The 19,220-nt window shown below is 40.0% G+C and overlaps 1 protein-coding gene across 7 annotated transcripts in view; it reads right to left on the bottom strand.

The window, feature by feature from the left end:
- CREB5 (cAMP responsive element binding protein 5) overlaps positions 1–19,220 on the bottom strand; it is a 260,402-nt gene that overhangs the window by 186,564 nt on the left and 54,618 nt on the right. For all 7 annotated transcript variants that reach the window (XM_075051482.1, XM_075051518.1, XM_075051470.1 and 4 more), the window contains one exon: positions 18,711–18,832. In XM_075051482.1, coding sequence (XP_074907583.1) covers positions 18,711–18,832 — 122 coding nt within the window. The remainder of the gene's footprint in view (positions 1–18,710; positions 18,833–19,220) is intronic.

The following is a 19,220-nucleotide window of genomic DNA, read 5'->3' as shown; positions in this document are numbered from 1 at the left end:
GAGGAGAGGGTTGGGAATGCCAGCCTGGCACAAATAGCACCACAATCCCATTCTCAAAAGTGGCTAGCTAATAGAGTATCAGCATTAAAGAGCAGCGTATTACCCTTGAACACGACAACAACACTGCTCACTTTAAACCCACCTAACTTACAGTTAGGTTGGAAGTTATTACTACACAAGACTCAAAATACAGCTGCTGTGGAGTCCAGGAATTGCTGTCTGGTTTTTCTTCATCATCAGAAGACCACGGAAAGGACTGTGCTTTGGAAATCCATTGGATCACACTGTCTAAGCACAAGGAAATAGGTTTTCCAGTAAGATAGTGCTCCGAAGGTGATTCCGTTCATGTTTTAGCCTGTCTGCCAGTTCTCTAGGAGAATTACAGTGGCAACTCCTGGCCATAGACAGTATTTTAAAGACTTAAGCTGAACATAGCTGCTAAATAGCATAACCTTCAGCATTCCTGGTGATTAGTATATAGGAAAAGGTAATGCAATTCCTGCGTGATATTCCAAAAGCCATTTCCCAAACATCTCATAACTGAATGCTTGGACTCATTTCAAATACTTGGCACAAATTGTCAGATTTGAGATCAAGGGCTAAAAAGCCAGGGCTGTTTGTGACTCACTGCAATGTCTCCTTCAAAACACGGGGCACCATCTCACATTTCTGACACACAGTTGTGAAAGAGTTTGCAAAGCTGAATCCTGTGAGTCTGGGTTGCTAGAGCTGGCCCAGAATTTTGCCCAGAGTTTCACACTTTCAGAAGATCCAAACAAGAAAGCTGATAAGTTTGTCTGGATTTACTAATTGTGTCCCATGTAGTAAGACCAGAAATTTTAATTCTCCCAACAAGATTTATTAGGTATTGGCAGGGATGTGTATATAAGTTTAGCATTCAGAGAAAAGCTATTCAACAGAGAAAGAAAGAAAAAAAAAACAAATGTAAACTCAGTAAGGTTCAAAGCAAAAAAAATGAATAAAGATTTGTGTGATAGTAGAGAATATTCTTTGTTGTTCTTTTAGATTATTTGCTTTAAGGCAGAAATACGATAGTCTGAATTTTAATAAGATATGGTAAAGAGTCTGTGATATAGGGAGTCCAAAATGATTATTCTTCCTTCAAAAAGGACAGACGACGTACTACCCTACAATACTTGGTCTGTCTCTTCTTACAGTAAACATTGCTAATGCTCCTGGAGAGGGGCTGACCTTGCCAGCCAATTACATTATGCTAATTTGTCTGTTACTATAACTCCTACAGAGGCATTCACAGCTCAAAGCAGGACAGAGATTTATATTGTCTCTTCCAAGCTGCAGACTATGGACGTTAATCTCTCTTCCTCCTTCCAGTTACAACTCTACATGGCAATATCTACATGCAGTGCCACTGCACATTCAAAGCGACAGTTATTGCCAGCTTTATTCAACTTAAAAGACAAGCCGTGGTCCTACCTTGCCCTTTTAATAACTGTCACTCTATCTAAGAAAGCATATGCTTGGTAACAGCTGGTTTCCTATGAAAACATATGGTTTCTCATATGCTTTTGAAAACACCACAGGAATGTATTCGCTTGCTAGACGCTAGTGCCATGTCACTATATCAAGCAACAAAATCATTGAAAGGAACTGCAATACATTTTCTATGTTATACTTATGTATTACAAAAATACCTATTGTTTTAAAGCAACAAAAAATCACCCAGCTGAAAAGATTCAATGTGAAAATAAGGCTCATAATTTAGGACTTATGTGCACTACAGTATTACTTAAAGATGGGATCAAAACATTGGTCTTCTACAGACAGGTAGCAAATAGCATGCTTCATGCAAGCAGTTTACAGCCCGTATTGTATCAGGAAAAAAACTTCCTGAGATGTGGCTCTTCTAACTGCTGGAAATATCAGAAGCTTCCCTAACATTTTTCAGTAGAGATATGACAAACAGAGTATCAAAACCAATTGAATCGCAGCAGTTTATAATAAACTGTCCATCAAGTAAATCACAGTAATGACCTTTACATGCTTCTCTCTCTACCTCCATAATATTTAGGGCAAGTTGAGAGTACTTGCATGGCCAGTCAGATGTCAGAGGAGATAAAAAGAAGCTAACTTGTTGGGCTATTTTAACTCAGATGTGTTCGGTCTAGGGCCAGGCTAAATTGAAAGCTAAATATTTTGGTAAATAAAAGTTCTGGCTGCGGTTTCGAAACTGATTTCAACATCAACTGACATAGAAACTGACATAAAAATGCAGAAAGATTTCCAAGTGTTAAAAAAACAGTTAGGGAAGTTACAGGTCACCAGGAAAAAGAAAAAAAAGCAAAACCATGGCTTCTGAGAAGCTCTTACAGAAATTTCCCATTGGCTCTAAAAATAATTCCACTGGGATGTTTGTAGAAAAGAAAGAAAAAATTATATTTAATCTAGTTTATGCTTTAGCATCAACATCATCAAGAAAACCATCCAAACTTTACTGCAAGGCCTTCTGAACATACCAGTATCTCTAGGTACTAGTATTCCAGTACCTCTCATGTAACTTCAAAAATTTTACACCTGTGTCTTTATGGCAGTTAAACGCAGGCTCACACCAAAAAAAACCCCGTCACACTGAAACATTAGTGTTTTATTACCTATTAACAGTGAGAGGGAACACACAGAAGTCCACACAAATCTGTATCACTGACTTTACAATTTCCAGCAGATCATGTTGCACTACCGCGTGCAGTTAATGCCCTGAGCCACAGTCTAACTTTTAAGAAGGTGCTTAAGCATGGTGCACAGAGGTCAGGAAAGCCAATGAACAGCAAGAATTGGTGAAACTCCTGTGACAGCTTGAGGTATGGCCCTCAGGCATCTGGTTGGCCCCTTTCCATGGGTTATGATTCCCTCCACACGGTCTTTGAAAGGTAACATTTGCCTGGTGGACACATATGTCACTATGAGGATCTAGCATCTTGCAACCTACTGGCAGATGTGCAATAAACCCATACTGAGCTTCTTTCTAAAAGCAAGCAGCAACCAAAGACTTAATAAGATGCCCTGGGCATAGGAGACATGAGAAAACAAGTTGATTCCTTGTGCAACTGTTCCTACTAGTGAGGATCTAATGCACCAGGGACAAACCTAAAAAGCCCTCGGAGGGGATTAATACAGGATGTTTTTGCTTGGAACATAGGAACTGTGTCTGAAAGTGACATAAGGCAAGGGAGGGAATGGAAAGATACCCTCACCTAACAGAAAGATGCTTTGCAGTTAGCAAATAGAGGTATAACCTTGTTAGCCTGGTTAGACACCACAAGGATATTATGAAACCAACTTTCACTACCAACTTCTTAACGGCACCTAGTGCTCTCAATCCCAGAAGGTAACTGAGAGCACCTTTTGCCTAAGGTGACTCAAGCTCAAACGAATAGCAAGGTCAAAAAGCAAAGAGTCCATGTCATGGAGGCAAAGAGTTCCTATGTGGCACTGGTCAGATCTGCAAAGATTTAGCATAAGAGCACGATGAAATCAAATCTGCTTCTTTTTCTGTACACTAGAGGAAAGGGAAAAGCGAAAGGGAAAAGCGAAAAGGGAAGAAAAAAAGAATAAAATGAGGTACAGCCTGCCATTCACAGGTTTCATATCCTGCCAAAACCAACAGTATTCTCATTTGACTTCAATTTGTTATCCATAACTCCAGTTCTTTCTTAGAAAAAGAGGAAGAAAAACTTGATTTACAAATACATGTCCAGTCTTTCTGAATGTATCAAATAGCCTTCTGTGATAACAAGTATTTTCATAAGGCATAACAGCATGAGAAGACTTAAACGTACATACAACAAAAATGAAATCAACTGCTTAAGATATCACACAGCACATAACATATTAAAAATTCATTAAAATATTCATAGAATTATATTGTTCACCTACATTTCTCTTTAGAATCAGAACATTGGCTCTTCTATGAAGCCAGTTAATTTGCTGGTAACGATCAACACATGATATATTTCTGAAGTCTCCAAAATTTAATTTTCTACTCATTTTCCAGCTGATGAACAAAAGGAAACTGCTCTTCCTGCATAATTAACTTAGCTTACACTCCTATTATGAACAGTCTATACAAGGCTATATCTGTACTGTCTATATGACAAAGTCTCATCTATGACCTTGCTATGCATGCAGGAGAAAAAAACCAAACCAAACCAAAACAAAAATCACACTGCAGACTCCCATCAAGTAGAAGTGGCCTAAGATTACCTCATTTTACATACATATATCCTCCATATTATGCAACATTTTCAAAAGATGTAGTAAAAGGAGAGGACAGTGTGAAAGTATTTTGAAGCTGAAGCTTTCCAATCAATTCAGTGGGTTTACATGAGCAAATCTGGTCCCTTTCTGAAGTTTTTTAAATTTCGCCATTGCAGGTATAACTTCTGGTTATCTACTGGCAGAAGCTTATCTGCTTGACAGGAGAGAGAAGGAGCATTTAAAATTACCAGCGTACCACATTGCTTTACATCCCAAAAGGGGTGAGGGTGTCTAGCTGGCACATCTCATGGAAGTCAAAGTGACAGGGATCTGATCCAGACAGTATCTGTACAGACAGCACGTTAGGCTCCTTAGCTGCTCAGCTCTTTCACACTGTATTAATAGTCCTTGAATGCATCAACTCTAGAAAAAGCAGGGATTTTTTTATTTTCTTGGAAAACATGCTGTGGTATTAGGTTAGTAATTTAATCTTGTTGGCAATATAATAGTTATGGTATAATCCCTCACGTTATAATAGTAATTGCCATAATCATAACCTATATTCAATTATTTCTTTTGCTACAGTTATTTCCCACTCCCAACCTGCTGTCCTATCGCTGATGAGACAAGAAGGGGCAGAAAGCAGAGCTCACAAAACACTACTACAGCCCATCCCTCTCCCTTGCCTAATAGCAAGTGACTCCCCATCCCAGTTAATAAAGAGCTCCTTGTCCCTCCATTATGCAGTGTAATCTTTAAAAGATTACATTCTCATTTGGGAATGAGCCAAGAGCCAGTGGGAAATTCTCTAGTAAATTGGATAGGGAGACAACAATATGAAGGGCAGCTGGATGGGAGCACATTTTTTTCAGGGCATTCCTGTTCCTGGGGCCCTCTGGCATTGTTAGAAGTCCTGCAGTCTCGGCTCTTTTTCACTGCTCTGTTGTCAGGATAATGCTATTCAAGAAGAAGGGGATACAGATTAGCTGGTTTGAAGATGGAATGTGAGGAAACGAAGATTGAAAAGCAGTAAGAAAAGAAGGGGAAAGCCCAATTATATTTTTAAGTCTTACCACCTTACATAAAAACAGGGGAAGAGTACTTTGTTTTAAAACACTGTATTAAGTGTATCAACTATACTAGTAAAATATGGAGTTTTTTCTTCCCCGACTGTCATCGAGAAGGCAATTTGAGTACTTCATCACTAATAGCATATTAAGAAGTATTTTGAAAGGAACATTTCCCTCACTGCCTCTTTCCCCTTGCCTCCACCTTCTGACAGATGCTCTGTGGAACCTACTTCCCACCTCACCCTGTGATCCAGGATGTAGAAAACCAAAACAACACAGTGCAGGCAGTCCTATCCCATTTATCCCTGCACAGGGAAGGATCCAAGTGAATGAGAAAGGCAACTGGATTTTTGTTGTGGCTTTTCTTTCTTTTTTCCTTTTTTTTTTTTTTTTTTTTTGAGGGGTTTTGGGGTTTGTTTGTGTGTTTTGGGGTGGGTTTTTTTTTTTTTCATTTTTTTACATATATAGATACACACATACACCTTTATTGTTCTTTAAAAGTACTTTCTCAAGAAGTCACATAAATTTATGTATCCAGAAGACTGGATAGGTGCCTCGTGTTTATTTGTCAATAATGGCATACATATACTACCACCTTAGTACCACCATTTTGTTAGAAAATGCAGAAATCTTAAAAAAAAAAGCCATAACAAATTCCTTTTTTTTTTTTTTTAAGTAGCAGATCTTTTTTTTCCTCTAGGAAAATAAGTTTTTAATCATAACATGAAATTCCAATGATTATTCCCTTTCATGTAACATAATTAAGTTATTTATTAAGAGGAAGTAAAAAAACAGTTGTCACAGCAGGGTATCAGAAAGATTGTTTTTACCTTTAAATTACTGTTCAACCAACTACAATTTTCTTCACCTGCAGGACTCGAGTAACAATAGTTACCTACAGTCCACAGGAGGCAGTAGTTAAAATACATTAAAATAGAGGATTGTTTGCAATTTAAAATCTTAGTGTTGGGAAGTCCTGATTCAGCAAACTATCTCTACTCAGCAAACCCCTACACACATGCTTGAAGTTAACCACATGTTTAAGAGCTATTGAAGTACATGGACGTTGGCCCCATTTCAGAAAATCAGTTATATACACATTTAACTGGCTGAGATGGATGAAGCAAAGAAAAGAAATTGGGATAAAAGAACTGTACCTGAAAAAGATTCCAGCCAAACAATAATCCACAAAATAAGAACTTATGTGCAGAGGTGTAATACACTTAATAGCTTTCCTGGTTTTCCTGAAACATATATGTTGGCATTTACACTTGCATGAGTTTATTGTATTGGAACAAAAAAATAGCATGAATGGGAGAGAACTATGGTAACTTTGTCATTAGAGAAATAGGCCTTACATGTATGTATACATCCCAAGGGACATACACATAGATAAGACAGGAGTGTAATGAGAGAAAGAATATTTTATAAAGATGACTGAAAGCACAAGAAACAGTGTCCAGGCTGACTCTCCCTTCCTCTTTTTCAGGGAAAAACTACTCTAATACCCAGCACCAACTGAGCATCTTCATGTCTCCTGGTCCTTTGTACAGCTGCATCCCTTGACATCTCAATTCAACATTAAGCAGAGAAACTAACTCAATTTCCTTGGGCTGGGGGGGGCGGTGAGGAGAAAAGGAAATTATACATTTCACACTCCTCTATCTCTGCTCACCCAATTCTGCTAAGTACATCATGGGAATATTTTAATACCCCACTTCTCAGAAAACAAAGAACTGCCTTTTTAATGTCCACCTCATGTGAGTGCTGTTCATTTGTTCTTTCATTTGTCTTTCTCTCTCACTTGTACAGCCTTATTGTAGCCTCCCTCAGCTTTCTTCATGTCTGAGTAATATCACTTTTCCTCTTCTTCTGTGTGAATTTTCCTTTCCATTTTCCCCACCAAGTCTGACCCGGGGTAGGAATAAGTCCTTTATATAGGTAAAAATGAAAGGTACTTTTCTTCCTTTCATTCCTTTCTCCCCTTCATCAACCCATACTTTACTGTCTTCCTCCTTTCTCTCCCCTCTATCCCATAGAGTGTTAGAACGTCAGGGAGGACTCTTCCAACACAAAGGAGGAGGGACTGGCAAGGTACCTTATTTTTCCTTCTCCCTTGAGAGGAAAAGAAAAGGTAGGACTGGGGCAAAAATAATCTGCCAGACAGAAGCCCAGACAATCTGCAGATGGGGCAGCTTTTACCTTTTCTTCCAGGTGTCATTTCTCAGTGACAGTGATGAAGCCAAAAGCCAGCTCCCTTTCTGTGCCTCCTCTGAATTCCCCTGTGACTTGAGAAGTCCACAAACAGGGAGAAAATACAACCCCTCACCTCAGGTGAGGGAGGAAGGGGAGGAAGAGCAAATATCTCTCAGTGTAGGAGGGGAAGCCACGCTGCCCACACAGACACAAACATACTTTACTCTCTGTTGAGAAGGAGCTCAGGGACCTACTCAACTAACAACCGTAGAGTACTTTTAGCTTATTGAAAGGTGCTGTGGCACAGAAGTCAAGAACCACCACCACCACATGCATTACACTTACAGACTACACAAGAGTTTAACGTTGTACCTAAATGGTTTTTTTTTACTGCAGTTCCTTTTGCAGATGTCTTTTATTTAGAAAGGGAATTTCTAACCTTTAATAAGAAATACTGGAGCAAGTTACAACTAATGAAAAGAGAGAACACAACGCTTACATGACAAGCCAACACATTTCCCTAAACACTACATTGTACATTTTTACTGAGACTCACAGAAAAATCAGAGAAACCTTCCGCAAACATATTTCCAAATAAAAAGTAGCATAAAATCAAAAAGGGCAGTAGTCATCTTCTGGAATTCCAAAGAAAGAAAATAAAACCCCACCTTCTCCAGGCTCACAATTTTCCTATCCCCATTAAGCACATTTTTCCATCAAGAAGATTTCTCTTAATAATAGTATGCCACAAATGATCATTAGGCAGGAAAAACGGGTCAGGGCAAGGATAACAAAGATGAAAAGAAAACTGCTGAGAGTTCACCTCTGCTGTTTATTTTGACGCACACTTAAGATTTGAGTCGGACTATTCTAATTGTATTCAAAGATTTAGTTCTCTAAGGAACACAAACAAAACTAGCAAGGGCCATCAGCCAGAATAAAGCTTTCCTCATAATCATAGACTAAGGTCAGCTTTTGTTTGTTCTTTTATATGATAATGTCAACTCCTCTGTGTTGACTTTTTAATTTTTAGAAAAGGAGAAAATAAAATGTCTTAAGACTAAAGGCCTATTTCTGCAGGGGCAGCTTTTTTAGTGTGCGCACATATTTTCTAGGTTCTGTTGGCTCTGCTTTCCTTATCAAGTATTTTAAAGCTTTTACACCTAATCTAGGTTAGTGTGCTCTGGTTAGCAGCTTGTATCCATTGAAAGGCGAGGCAATAATCCATCTAGGTTTAGGGCATTTTCATAGAACTGATGCAGAGCTGTGTCAATTTTAATGTCATGCTATGGAGAGTGCATGCAGCTCTCTCCACTTTAGAGGATTAAAAGTGACCTCTCTTACCAAAATCAATAAGGGCAGCTTGCTGTGACTAATAGGTTGTAGAAATTCAAAAGAGACTGTTTGTAACACTGAGTTCATTCTCCCTGCGTCTCTCCCCACCCAGCCCCAGACTGGCTGGCAGAGCTGCACTTTGACATGTCCATTCACAGGGCGAACCGATGTCTGTTGCCTTCCCAGGGACCAGACAGAGCCACACACAGTTTACTCACATTTCAGGGAAGAAAGCAAGCTGATATTTATTTGATAAGAGTAGACTTGGCAACTTCAGTAGAGAAGCATGAGGGAGAAACTAGAATAAGGAAACAGTTAAAATGTACATTTTTTTGCTCCCTAGTATGGTTTTTAAAAGGCCCTATTTTTACATATTATCAGGACATCAGCAAGTACCCAGATACTTCAGATCACTTCAAGACTACAGGGGTTTTTTTCTAATCTCTGAGCAAAGGCTTTTCTCTCTCCAGATCTTTGCCTAGTTGTAATAGGCTAAAAATTTAAATTCCATTAAAGTCAATGGAATTACGCCAGAGATGTATGAGGCTATACGTCCAACTGTAGCATTCATTAACTGCCATGGCATGTGCTCAGTTCTTCTGGCTTCTTTCTTTTCTCCACTATTCCTTTCGTTACTCTGAAGTACCTCAGATTTCACAGTCAAGTTTGGGGGCTTTTAGAAATACAGTAATTTTGTACAGTACTGGAAACAGGTCGTGTTAGAGAATGCACACAACTGGTGTAAAGAGAGTTTTCAGTTTTTCAGTTTCACATTTTGTAAGACTAAAGAATACCAGCAACTCAGATCAGGATCTCTTGCCTTGTGGTGAAAACACTCTTGCTCTCCTGGATGTCTCTAATTTCCAATTTATTTTGCTTGAGGTACAAATTAAAAATCCTTACTCATGGTTCATAGCTTGTGGACATTTTCTCCACATAACAATCACCATCATTGTCTTTATGCCAAAAAAACAAGACTTGCCTTGGGGGAGCAAGGGAGAAAAGGGGCTGAAGTGGTGGGAGGAACCCAACTATAAAGGTTTAGGAGTCCCTACGGAGGTTTATAAATAGACGACTGCCATGTGCAAAATGTGAAAGAAACCCAGTCAGCATAAGAGCTGTTGCTGTTTTGAAATCTTCTAACTACGTCCATTTAGGCAGTAGACAGAGTTATAAACAAACAATAAATCAAGAAATTATTAGCATTTGAATTTTGGCAAGATAATAAAACGTGTAGGGGTATAATCAGCAAATAATAGGAAAGATCTGCAAGCGAACCCACCAATTAATGATAAATAGGACTTGGCACGGAATAACTTTACCAATGTGGATCTCATTAGATGGCCGTGGAACCTGTTCCTGCAACAGCCCTCTCCGAGTGAGGGAAAGGTGAGGTAACCGAAATGTCAGCACACCCACCCCCTCACGGCTCTCGGGCTCTGGGATTGTAACCACCTGGGCCAAAATGACAACCTTATGCTGCTGTGAAGGCCATGCCGTGGTTCTCCAGTCTTTAACCGATAGGTTTCCTCGTCTCGGCTTTTGGACCTTTGCTCTGGAATTCCATCTCAACAAAGGTGACCGAAAACAGGCAGCTTCGCTGGCTCTGAAGAGAGAGAATCCCCCTCTCTTCTATTCACCTTGCTTTATTAATGATACCTCTTAAAGAGGAAAATGCCCCCAAGCAAGCGATATCACTTAAACAGATAAATAGTTCGCACACCAGGCAGGGGGAAGGGAGAGGGGGAAGAGATCCTGCCTTATTAGACTAGAAACAGACACACCATATTAATACAAAGAATCAGCATATGGTTCTAATAGGCTTTCTTAAAGTGATTTATCAGCTGTGATTAAGCCCTCGACCAGCATGTCTATCTTCATAAATAAAGTAAAAGTGCACCTTGCTCTGAAATATATCAGCAGTATCTTATTACCTACCCAACGATATAGGCTGCAGTCCACTCTGGGGAGCAAAGAGGTCGTGTTTAATAGCAGAGCGTATGCTCTAAAGAGATTGCCAAGATTAGGGGCTTTAACTAAGAGATAGACTTATAAAAATGCCACTACAGGGAAGGTTTATCCCTTCATTATGTGCCATCCAGTCCATGCTGCTGAAATCTGAACTGGTAACAAGAAAGCTGTGCCATTAAAAACATTCACAGGAAGACCAAGGCAAAATGCACAACTATGCCGTGTTGTTGTGAAAGAAATGTCAGAATGAAATCAGGCAGGCCTCCTTTTTTAGGGGTAGCCAAAATACACAAAACACAACAAAAACCCAAACATTACAAGAGGGTGAGTCAACTTCTTTGGGACAGAGACAGTAAGAAGCAGAAGGAAAGTGGACTGTCCTGACTGAGCTCTGCAGGATGATTCATCAGCTGGAATTCAGAAGAACATAGAAGGATTATAGTTAGGGAGGTTTAGCTCAATCAAAAACGTATGCCCTCAAGAATTGCCTTTCTGCATGATATAGGCTCTTACTGCTGGAAAAACATTCAGGTCTTCTCTCAGAGTATGAGGATCTAAATCCATAAATCCATTCAAACACAGTCTGTTGCTACAGAAGAAGAAAAGACAGACCTGCCTGACCACAGAAGATAAGATGTTGTACTGGCAGTAATGAGCCCAAGTTAAAGCCTATTCTGCTGAACATTTCTGCAAGGTCATGTTATGAACTCTTTTGTCTTGACAGCTTTTCTCTACCGTTACACAGAAAGTGTCCCTTTTGTAACACAGTTCAGTGTGGTAACTAAGTGCCTGGAATAAGTGCCTCAACATAGATACATGCTCGAAACAGGACTCACAAAGTCAGGGGACTGAAGTGCCAACTGCAGAATCGCCGTAAAAAATATAACGTACCACCACATGTCTACCATGAAAGCTCTGCAAGTTAAGAAAAGCAGTTAAAATTCAGCAAGCCTACCCATCTGGAGAGAGGAGAGCGTTCTTCCTGTCTTTAGCAACACTGAACAACAGCTGATAAATCTTTAACACACATGGTTTGTGGGATGCCCTATGCCGAGATCGAAGAGATATGGAATCAATCCGAGGCTCTGCCACAGACTTCCTGTGCAATTTTCAGCACGTCACTTGAGCCCAGATCCTTTATGGTAGCTCACTGATTTGCTCCTGCTTTATTTCAGTGAGAGCAAGGCACCAAAATGCCTTTGAAGGTGTCTATCAATCTTTTGGGGCCACACTGCTAAAGACATTTAGGAACCAAAGGAGACAGAAAGCCGCTTGCTTGGCAGAACAGTGGAGAGGACCCAGCTCCCCTGCAATTCTCACTCCATGTCTGCAATTCCTTCAGGAGCTTGGTGTCTCACTTTGAGGGAGCTTTGGAAAACAACATCCTCTGGAATCTGTTTTTCCTTAGAAAACAGGAGACAAAGCATTTCCCTTCTCCATAGGAATGATGCAAAAGTTAATTATTAAGAAAAAGGGTGTTTTATAAATCAACAGTGAGCCCTGATAAAAGCAGGTCAATAAGCCGATGCAATCAATGCATATGAAAACTCCGAATAACCCATTGGAAAAACTCTGATACAGTTATAATGTATCTTTACAGTACTGCAATGTGTCACCCAGAAGAAATGCTATGCTGTGAACATACAGATCTTGTATTCAGAGTATAGGAACTATTATACTGAAGTCTTTGAATGTGGAGTGATATTTTGGACTTTGAACTTAAGAGTTTTGAGTTATCACCTTGACAACAGCTTAACTGATTGATAAAGTAACAGCTTGGAAGTTGTTACAATACCTACAACAATACTACCCTGGCCCTTAAGCACTATATTAACATAAATCATTCCTACTCTTATTTTGCATCTTCTGTAACATACTCACCATATAAGATACTCAATCTTAATGGGAGAATAAGAAGTCAGAGGGACATCTGACTTGAAAAAATATGGACATTCTTACATTGTGTTTAGACAAATGCAGGGAGAATGTATATATGTGTATTTATGATTACATAATTTAAAAAAAATCAAAATAGTATGCATTTAAACATAGGTCTTTGCTCTCTTCCACTGCACAGACTGTCAGTCAATGAGTCAAAAGTGCTTCAGGAACAGGCTTATGAGTTTGTTTGTTTGTATTACTTCACAAGTGAAATTCAGCTCTTTCAGAGCACTTGCCTCTGAAATGTCTAACAGCACACTACTCTTCTTAGCGACCCCACTGGGGTTTCAGAGTATTCACAAGGGAAAACTGGAGCTAACGTGATTGCTGTAGAGGCAGGGCACACACTCAGAAGTCATACTGTTCTACACCAGTGCACTGCAGCATTGACACCACCTCCCACAAGACCATGCTTAAAGGGAAATGAACCTGCAGGTCTCCAGTCCTGTATTACTAGAAAACTGGACAAAAAATGTATATGTATTCTTGAAACAAGGCTCTGTGCTGCACATTAATCATGTGAGGGGGAAAGAGTCAGGTGAGTGCACTCCTTGGAAGGGTAGCTGTTCTTCATAAATGGCCAGTGTTGAATTTGTCGTCCACCAGCCAGGTCAACCACCATAATGAACCCTTCATCCCTGTTCTTGTCTTTCACTAACAGAGTGCATTGCCAACATTACTATATAGCTGATTATTATTACAATATAGGCCTCTAAAATACCAACACTTATACAACATGCTTTATGAACATACAGATATTTTTTTCTTTTCATATATGGGTACCATATCTTCCTTTCCTGTCTAAGGGTCCCATTTACTGCACTGCTAGTTTCAGCTACTGTATTGTCAACAATTAAAGGTAGGAGTGAACTTTCTCCTTTAGTGGAATGATGGACCAGATTAAAAGAAGATATGAGGTGTTTTCTGATATCGAACCAACACAGCTCTTGCAGCTTCTACTGGACAAGTCAGAAGATTTCAAAGCGGCATCTGCTGCAGATGACTAGCATGTCTCCTAAGGCCTGCTTCTCCCGCCATTGACATGAGCAAACAGGATCAGGCCCTTTTTTGGTTCACTGGTTGGTTGGTTTAGTCCTTAACTGAAAATAACCCTCCGAAAAAGAAAAACACCAGCAAACCCCACCAAGTTTGTGCAACACAAGAAATGCTTATTAGACATTCTTATTCCAAGTTTAGGGCTACTGATTTGATATTTACTTTTTATCTCTGTGTTGCAATGTAAGAGGTTTCTTTAAAAAAATACTTAAGTCAAGCAAAAGCCAAAGGTTTTTTCTGTCTGCATACTTTTCAGAAGACAGAGGGAAAAACCCGTGGGCCTGGTATACATTGCATAAATTTTAAACAAGGTGTGGAAATTAAGTGATATTTTCCACCAAACTACACCTGCTCAAAAGATACATTCTATCATTTCCAGCTTGCCTTGAATTAGATCATCCTCCCCATACTCATAGGCAACAACACAGAGCTATGACATTCAGAAAATGTTTGCAAGAATTCTCTTCTAGAGATCAGAGAGTCACTGAGTTCAGCAGGAAATGGTGAGGTGGTATAAATCAGACAAGTGCATTTTATCTACCTTCTTATGCTGATAGACGGAAATCTATCCTGGTATTTACAAGGTAGGAGGAGAACACAGAAGGTACAAACCGCATTTATGCCTTTCAAATATGCATCAGACTGTAGCATCATCCCTTGCTTAACACAACTGAACTGAATATTCAGACTTTTTAATCATTCTGTAGACTGAGCCTATTCAACCACCAAATGCCCTGTATTTGGTTTTTGTTTGGTTTGGGTTTTTTTCTTCACTGGACTACTTCGATTGGCTGATACTTTTCTAGCAGTGAGGTGCCTGCAGTGAAATAGTATACTTAGAACAAGAATATTAAGCCATGTAGAGGACTTGCTGACTATGAGCTTCCTGAACTGACATTGAACAACCCACATTAAAACCAAGGTGTAGTTGAAAATAGCTGTTTCCCTGCCTCATTTGTGTAGTTTACGTATTACCTTGTAGCATTGAGCACTGGTTAGAAGATTTCAAAATTGCAGGATAAGCCTTAGGAAGTGATGCATCCAAATTCTAGCATAAGCAGAATGTGACTTTAAAAATGCCCTCATGTAGAAAATATTCAACTTGCTATTTCTAAATACTACTTGATGTAGTACTCTACACGCTACACTGAGCATATTTCCACTCTTTATCATTTCATGCAGGGAGGTCAGACAGGATGCATTTTAATCAAGCAGGTCCAATTAGTTGTTCAGAAACAGATCGTGACTCTTCCCATCTTTGACATTACTCCCTCAGACCCAACCTTAATGCTCAAAACAAGACGTGACAGCAGGACCTATCCAGTAGCAGCAAAGGTCATGTGTTTGCAAGTACAACTCATTACAAAAGCTTTGGATACTTGATGCTCTGAGCAGTATAAACCTAAAACCTGCAGCTAGTAGGCTAAGATGGTCATCTGATCTGCCAGCACTACCTCCCTTGTTAATTTGGGTTGCAAATTTTGTCTGGGGCAGAGCTGTCAATTGCTGCATGCCTCAAGCTCCTAAGAGCTTTAATATTTACACTTTTGCAAGTGGATATATAGTATCGGCATGCTTTTACCTGTGCAAATTTTGTTGGTGGATTGGATGGGTAGGATGCTTTTGTCAGGAAGAGTGCCATCAAGAGGATGCAAAGAGCATCTTTCTCATATGCTTATTGCTGATCTAGAGCATCCTTTGCATTTAAGGAGCAGGCCTTTCTCAGGCAGAGACTTCCAGCTAATATTTGATGGTATAAGCAACAGAGGAGCCAAAACAAATTGACAATCTCACTTCCATTTATAACGTAACTTTTCTCATTTCAGTTCAGGTCCTGGAGGTCATCTTCATTATTACTTGAGTCCACTGAGTCCCCAAGCAAAGGCTAGCCCAAGTATACTTTAAGAGACAGTCCTTGACAGATGAGCTTACAATCATAAGACCTATCAAGCATGGGAAGCAGAGACACTACTCCCACTTTACACATGAGCAACTATAGCAGAAAGATAGTACGAGATCTGCTCCTGCATAAGCAGCTGGGATATTAATGCAAGCGCTTTCCCCTCAATACTACCTTTCCAAAAAGGGGTACACACAGCGTTCCTAAAAACGTGTATTCAGCACATCACAGCTAATTTGGAATGTCACCAGTCCGCATAGCCAGCTTAATCACAACAAATTCTCATGGATTATCCATGGGCTCCCACTAGAAGGCTGGGGGAAGAAAAGAAAAAAGAAAAAAAAGAAAAAAAAGGAAAAAAAAAGAAAGAATGCAGCTAATTGGAGTTTATTCTTTGAGTTTTCAAATGACGACCCTCAAGGAGGAAAAAAAAACCAAAGTGTTTTTCTCTTACAAGATTTCAGTGTCAAGCTGTGTGCTAAGCCACAGTGATATACTAAAATAACAAAACTATTTCTTTCAGAGTCCAGAGAAATTAACACGACCAAAAATATTTTTGGAAGGCTTTTCTGAGCTGTGAGTAAGATTCCCATGCAGCTAGTCCTAGTCTCCAAGTGTTGGTAGGTCCGTTAGGACAACGCTACATTGCAGTCATATTCCATGGACAGGCTGTTAGAAGCATTTCATTAGCGATAGCTGCAGCCAGAGGAGTTCCGTTCTGTTGTGGCCTTTGTCTCTTGCATTTGCGTAAAGCCCTACTGGGGCCCGCTTCAGATTCCTATCTGACAGTCATTTGGTAATGTAAGAATGAACATACAGCAGACTAATTGGAATCACAGAGCAAATGTTACAGGTTAGCTAGCTAGTGGGACTTCTCCTTTCTTTTCTTTTTATTTTTTGCCTTTTTTTTTTTTTATTATTTCCTCCTCCCCCCCCTATCACTACTCCCTGGAGATAACCAATGGCAGCTGCAGGGTTTGGTAGGAGGAGGGTAGAATAAGACATCCAGAGGCTGTTAAACAACTGGTATTATCATGTAACCAGATGCCCTTGTCTAGGTTTTAATCAGATTGTGCAACTACCCCTTGTGAGCTGAAATTGACTCTGCAACATCAAGCGTTGCAATCTGTGGCTAACTGCACAGAAGTCCGCATCAGTAGATTTCTCCTCATCTCCTACTCCTGCAAAATAAACACCACACAGAAAGAACCGCTTAGGAATCCTCTGATTCACAAAGAAGTAGGAATGCACAGAAATGTTCTTCTTGATTTCAGCCAAGTCTCCCCTCTGCAGCACATAAGAAACAAAGTACTAAGAAGTTCAATCTAAAATTAGACACATTCATCTCATTACATGGCTGTTTCCTCACATTCGTCCTGCACACAAAGCTGTGAGGGTCGGTCCAGGCTATTTTCCCAATCCTTGACCAAACTTGGACTCTCTCACATTTGGACACTCTTTTTCCTCGCTCAGCATATCATGTCGCAGCCCCTCTCCTCTGTAACTGTCCCAGTCTCTTTCCTTATGAGCCACAAATAAACCATCGCCAGACTCCCTTCCCTATAAGCCAAACCCAAACCCCTCCTAGACTCCCTCTCCACATTCTTTCTACAAGCCTCGTCTCCTGTTCTGCATCTCAGCAATCAGTTTTACCTCTTTTTTCCAAAAAGCCCTCTTGGGCTTTTACTTTGCAGACCTCAAGATCCCTAAATGCTGCTACCTCCAGATTTCACAAGCCCCAGCAGCACACATGTATGAATTTTGAGTTGCACGGCAATCACCCACAGGCAAAGCAAATGACACAATACAGCAGCCATAAGAAAGAGTACCTATAGAGGAAGCCCTTGCAATTGGAGGCACAGACACTTTGAAAGGCAAAATAATGCTGAGGCAAGCTAAGAAGTGCCCTCTGGCTTTAGCACTGTAGCTGCTTCGTGGCCACCTTTTCCTACTTTTAGTCTATGGTGCTGGTTAAGTTCAAATTAGACAAATAGAGATCACTGTGAGTACTAAGCCAAATAACACAGTGTTCAATAACTGGGGAACTCCTATGGCAGGGGCCACATTACCTAAGAATTTCCAAGAGCTGCAGAAATGGGAGAGGGGAAAACAGAGGCACAAAAGGGAACATTGTGAAGGGGAGGCACTGGGCAGGTTGTTGGAGGGCTGCAGGGAGCAATATGCTCCTGTAAGAAGCCCCACATTACTTGTGTGTTTTAATTCTCAAAAGCAACCAGAACTTTGGATGCTTATTTGAAAAGTTAAAATTTCATGCATTACCTCTTGCTGGCCTCTGTAGTGCATTAAGGTCTTTTACAGTTCCTTGAAAATTTTAAAATCTCTTTAGGATCCCTCGAAACACTGTAACAATCTTTGGGCATAGGAGTAGCTTAACCCCATACAAGGTGGCCTATACAATTCAACCAAAACTTACAAATACTGAGACTAAAAGAATACTAATTGGAAATGGGCTATGTTATCTACTAGGTATTACAAGGCAAAGTTTCCCCCTTCAACATGAATACTTCATGAGAAATACAGAAACACGATAAAGCTGGTAACGATGACAAATAAATCCAGGGGCCCATCGTATTGCAGAAGAAAGAGGAAAACTTTTTGTGTGTGTGTGTGTGTGTGTGTAAAGTAAATACCTCCTCATAACCTGCATTTCCCTGTAATGTATTTGAGCAAGTTTGCAACCCTTACTTCAAAGATTATATACTTTTCCCAAGCCTCTCCCTCAAGAGGTGTGTGGTTTGTATTATAGTTTACTTAAAAGCAGAGACTTGGAATCAAACCCTGGCAAACACAGTTACACACTTTTGGAAATTTAATGCTGGTGTTAGTTTGGGATTTTTTTTGTCAGCTGTTTCAATACTTTAAAAAACATGTCACAACTTACAGTGCCACCTAGTTTCTAACCAAAAGGTTACTACCAGGTACCATCTGCTTTCACACAGTGTCCTTTAACGTTTTGGGGAGGAAGGGTTCAGGGTGCTCACACTCACCCTTTTGTTGTTCTCTTCTTCTTGTGCCTTCCTAAACTCGTGCTCTAGGGAGCAATCGATGTCGTTGAAGAGGCCCACTTCCTCACAGTTCTTCAGAAAGCGAGTTGGTGTAGGAGTCTGATCTGAGAATATAACAAGAAATGATCATTGGTATTTAATATTAAAAGGAGAGAGAGACTGTAAATAGTCTTCCAGGAAAAGAGAGGTTCTAGCTAACCTCTCCATGCCTTTCCACCCCTACCACACCATCTTTAAAAACAAACCACACAGCACTGAATTTCGACACTGCACTGCAAACAGCCAATGCTTGCCAACAGTGCCCAAAAACAGGCGGCAGTCATCATCCAACCAGAAAGGCAACAGGCCACGTTTTCACAGGGTGCATAACACAAGTCCACATCATTAACATGTGCAAAGGGTCATTATAACTGTCTATAAACCTCCGATAATAGGTGCATGCAAAACAATGCACAGTGCATATCATAATGCACATTTACACCACAGCACACT

Source organism: Buteo buteo, chromosome 2, assembly GCF_964188355.1.
Source record: "Buteo buteo chromosome 2, bButBut1.hap1.1, whole genome shotgun sequence".
Classification (NCBI taxonomy): Eukaryota; Metazoa; Chordata; class Aves; order Accipitriformes; family Accipitridae; genus Buteo; species Buteo buteo.
Note: the sequence above shows the minus strand (reverse complement) of the source record. Positions and strands in the feature narration are given on the sequence as shown.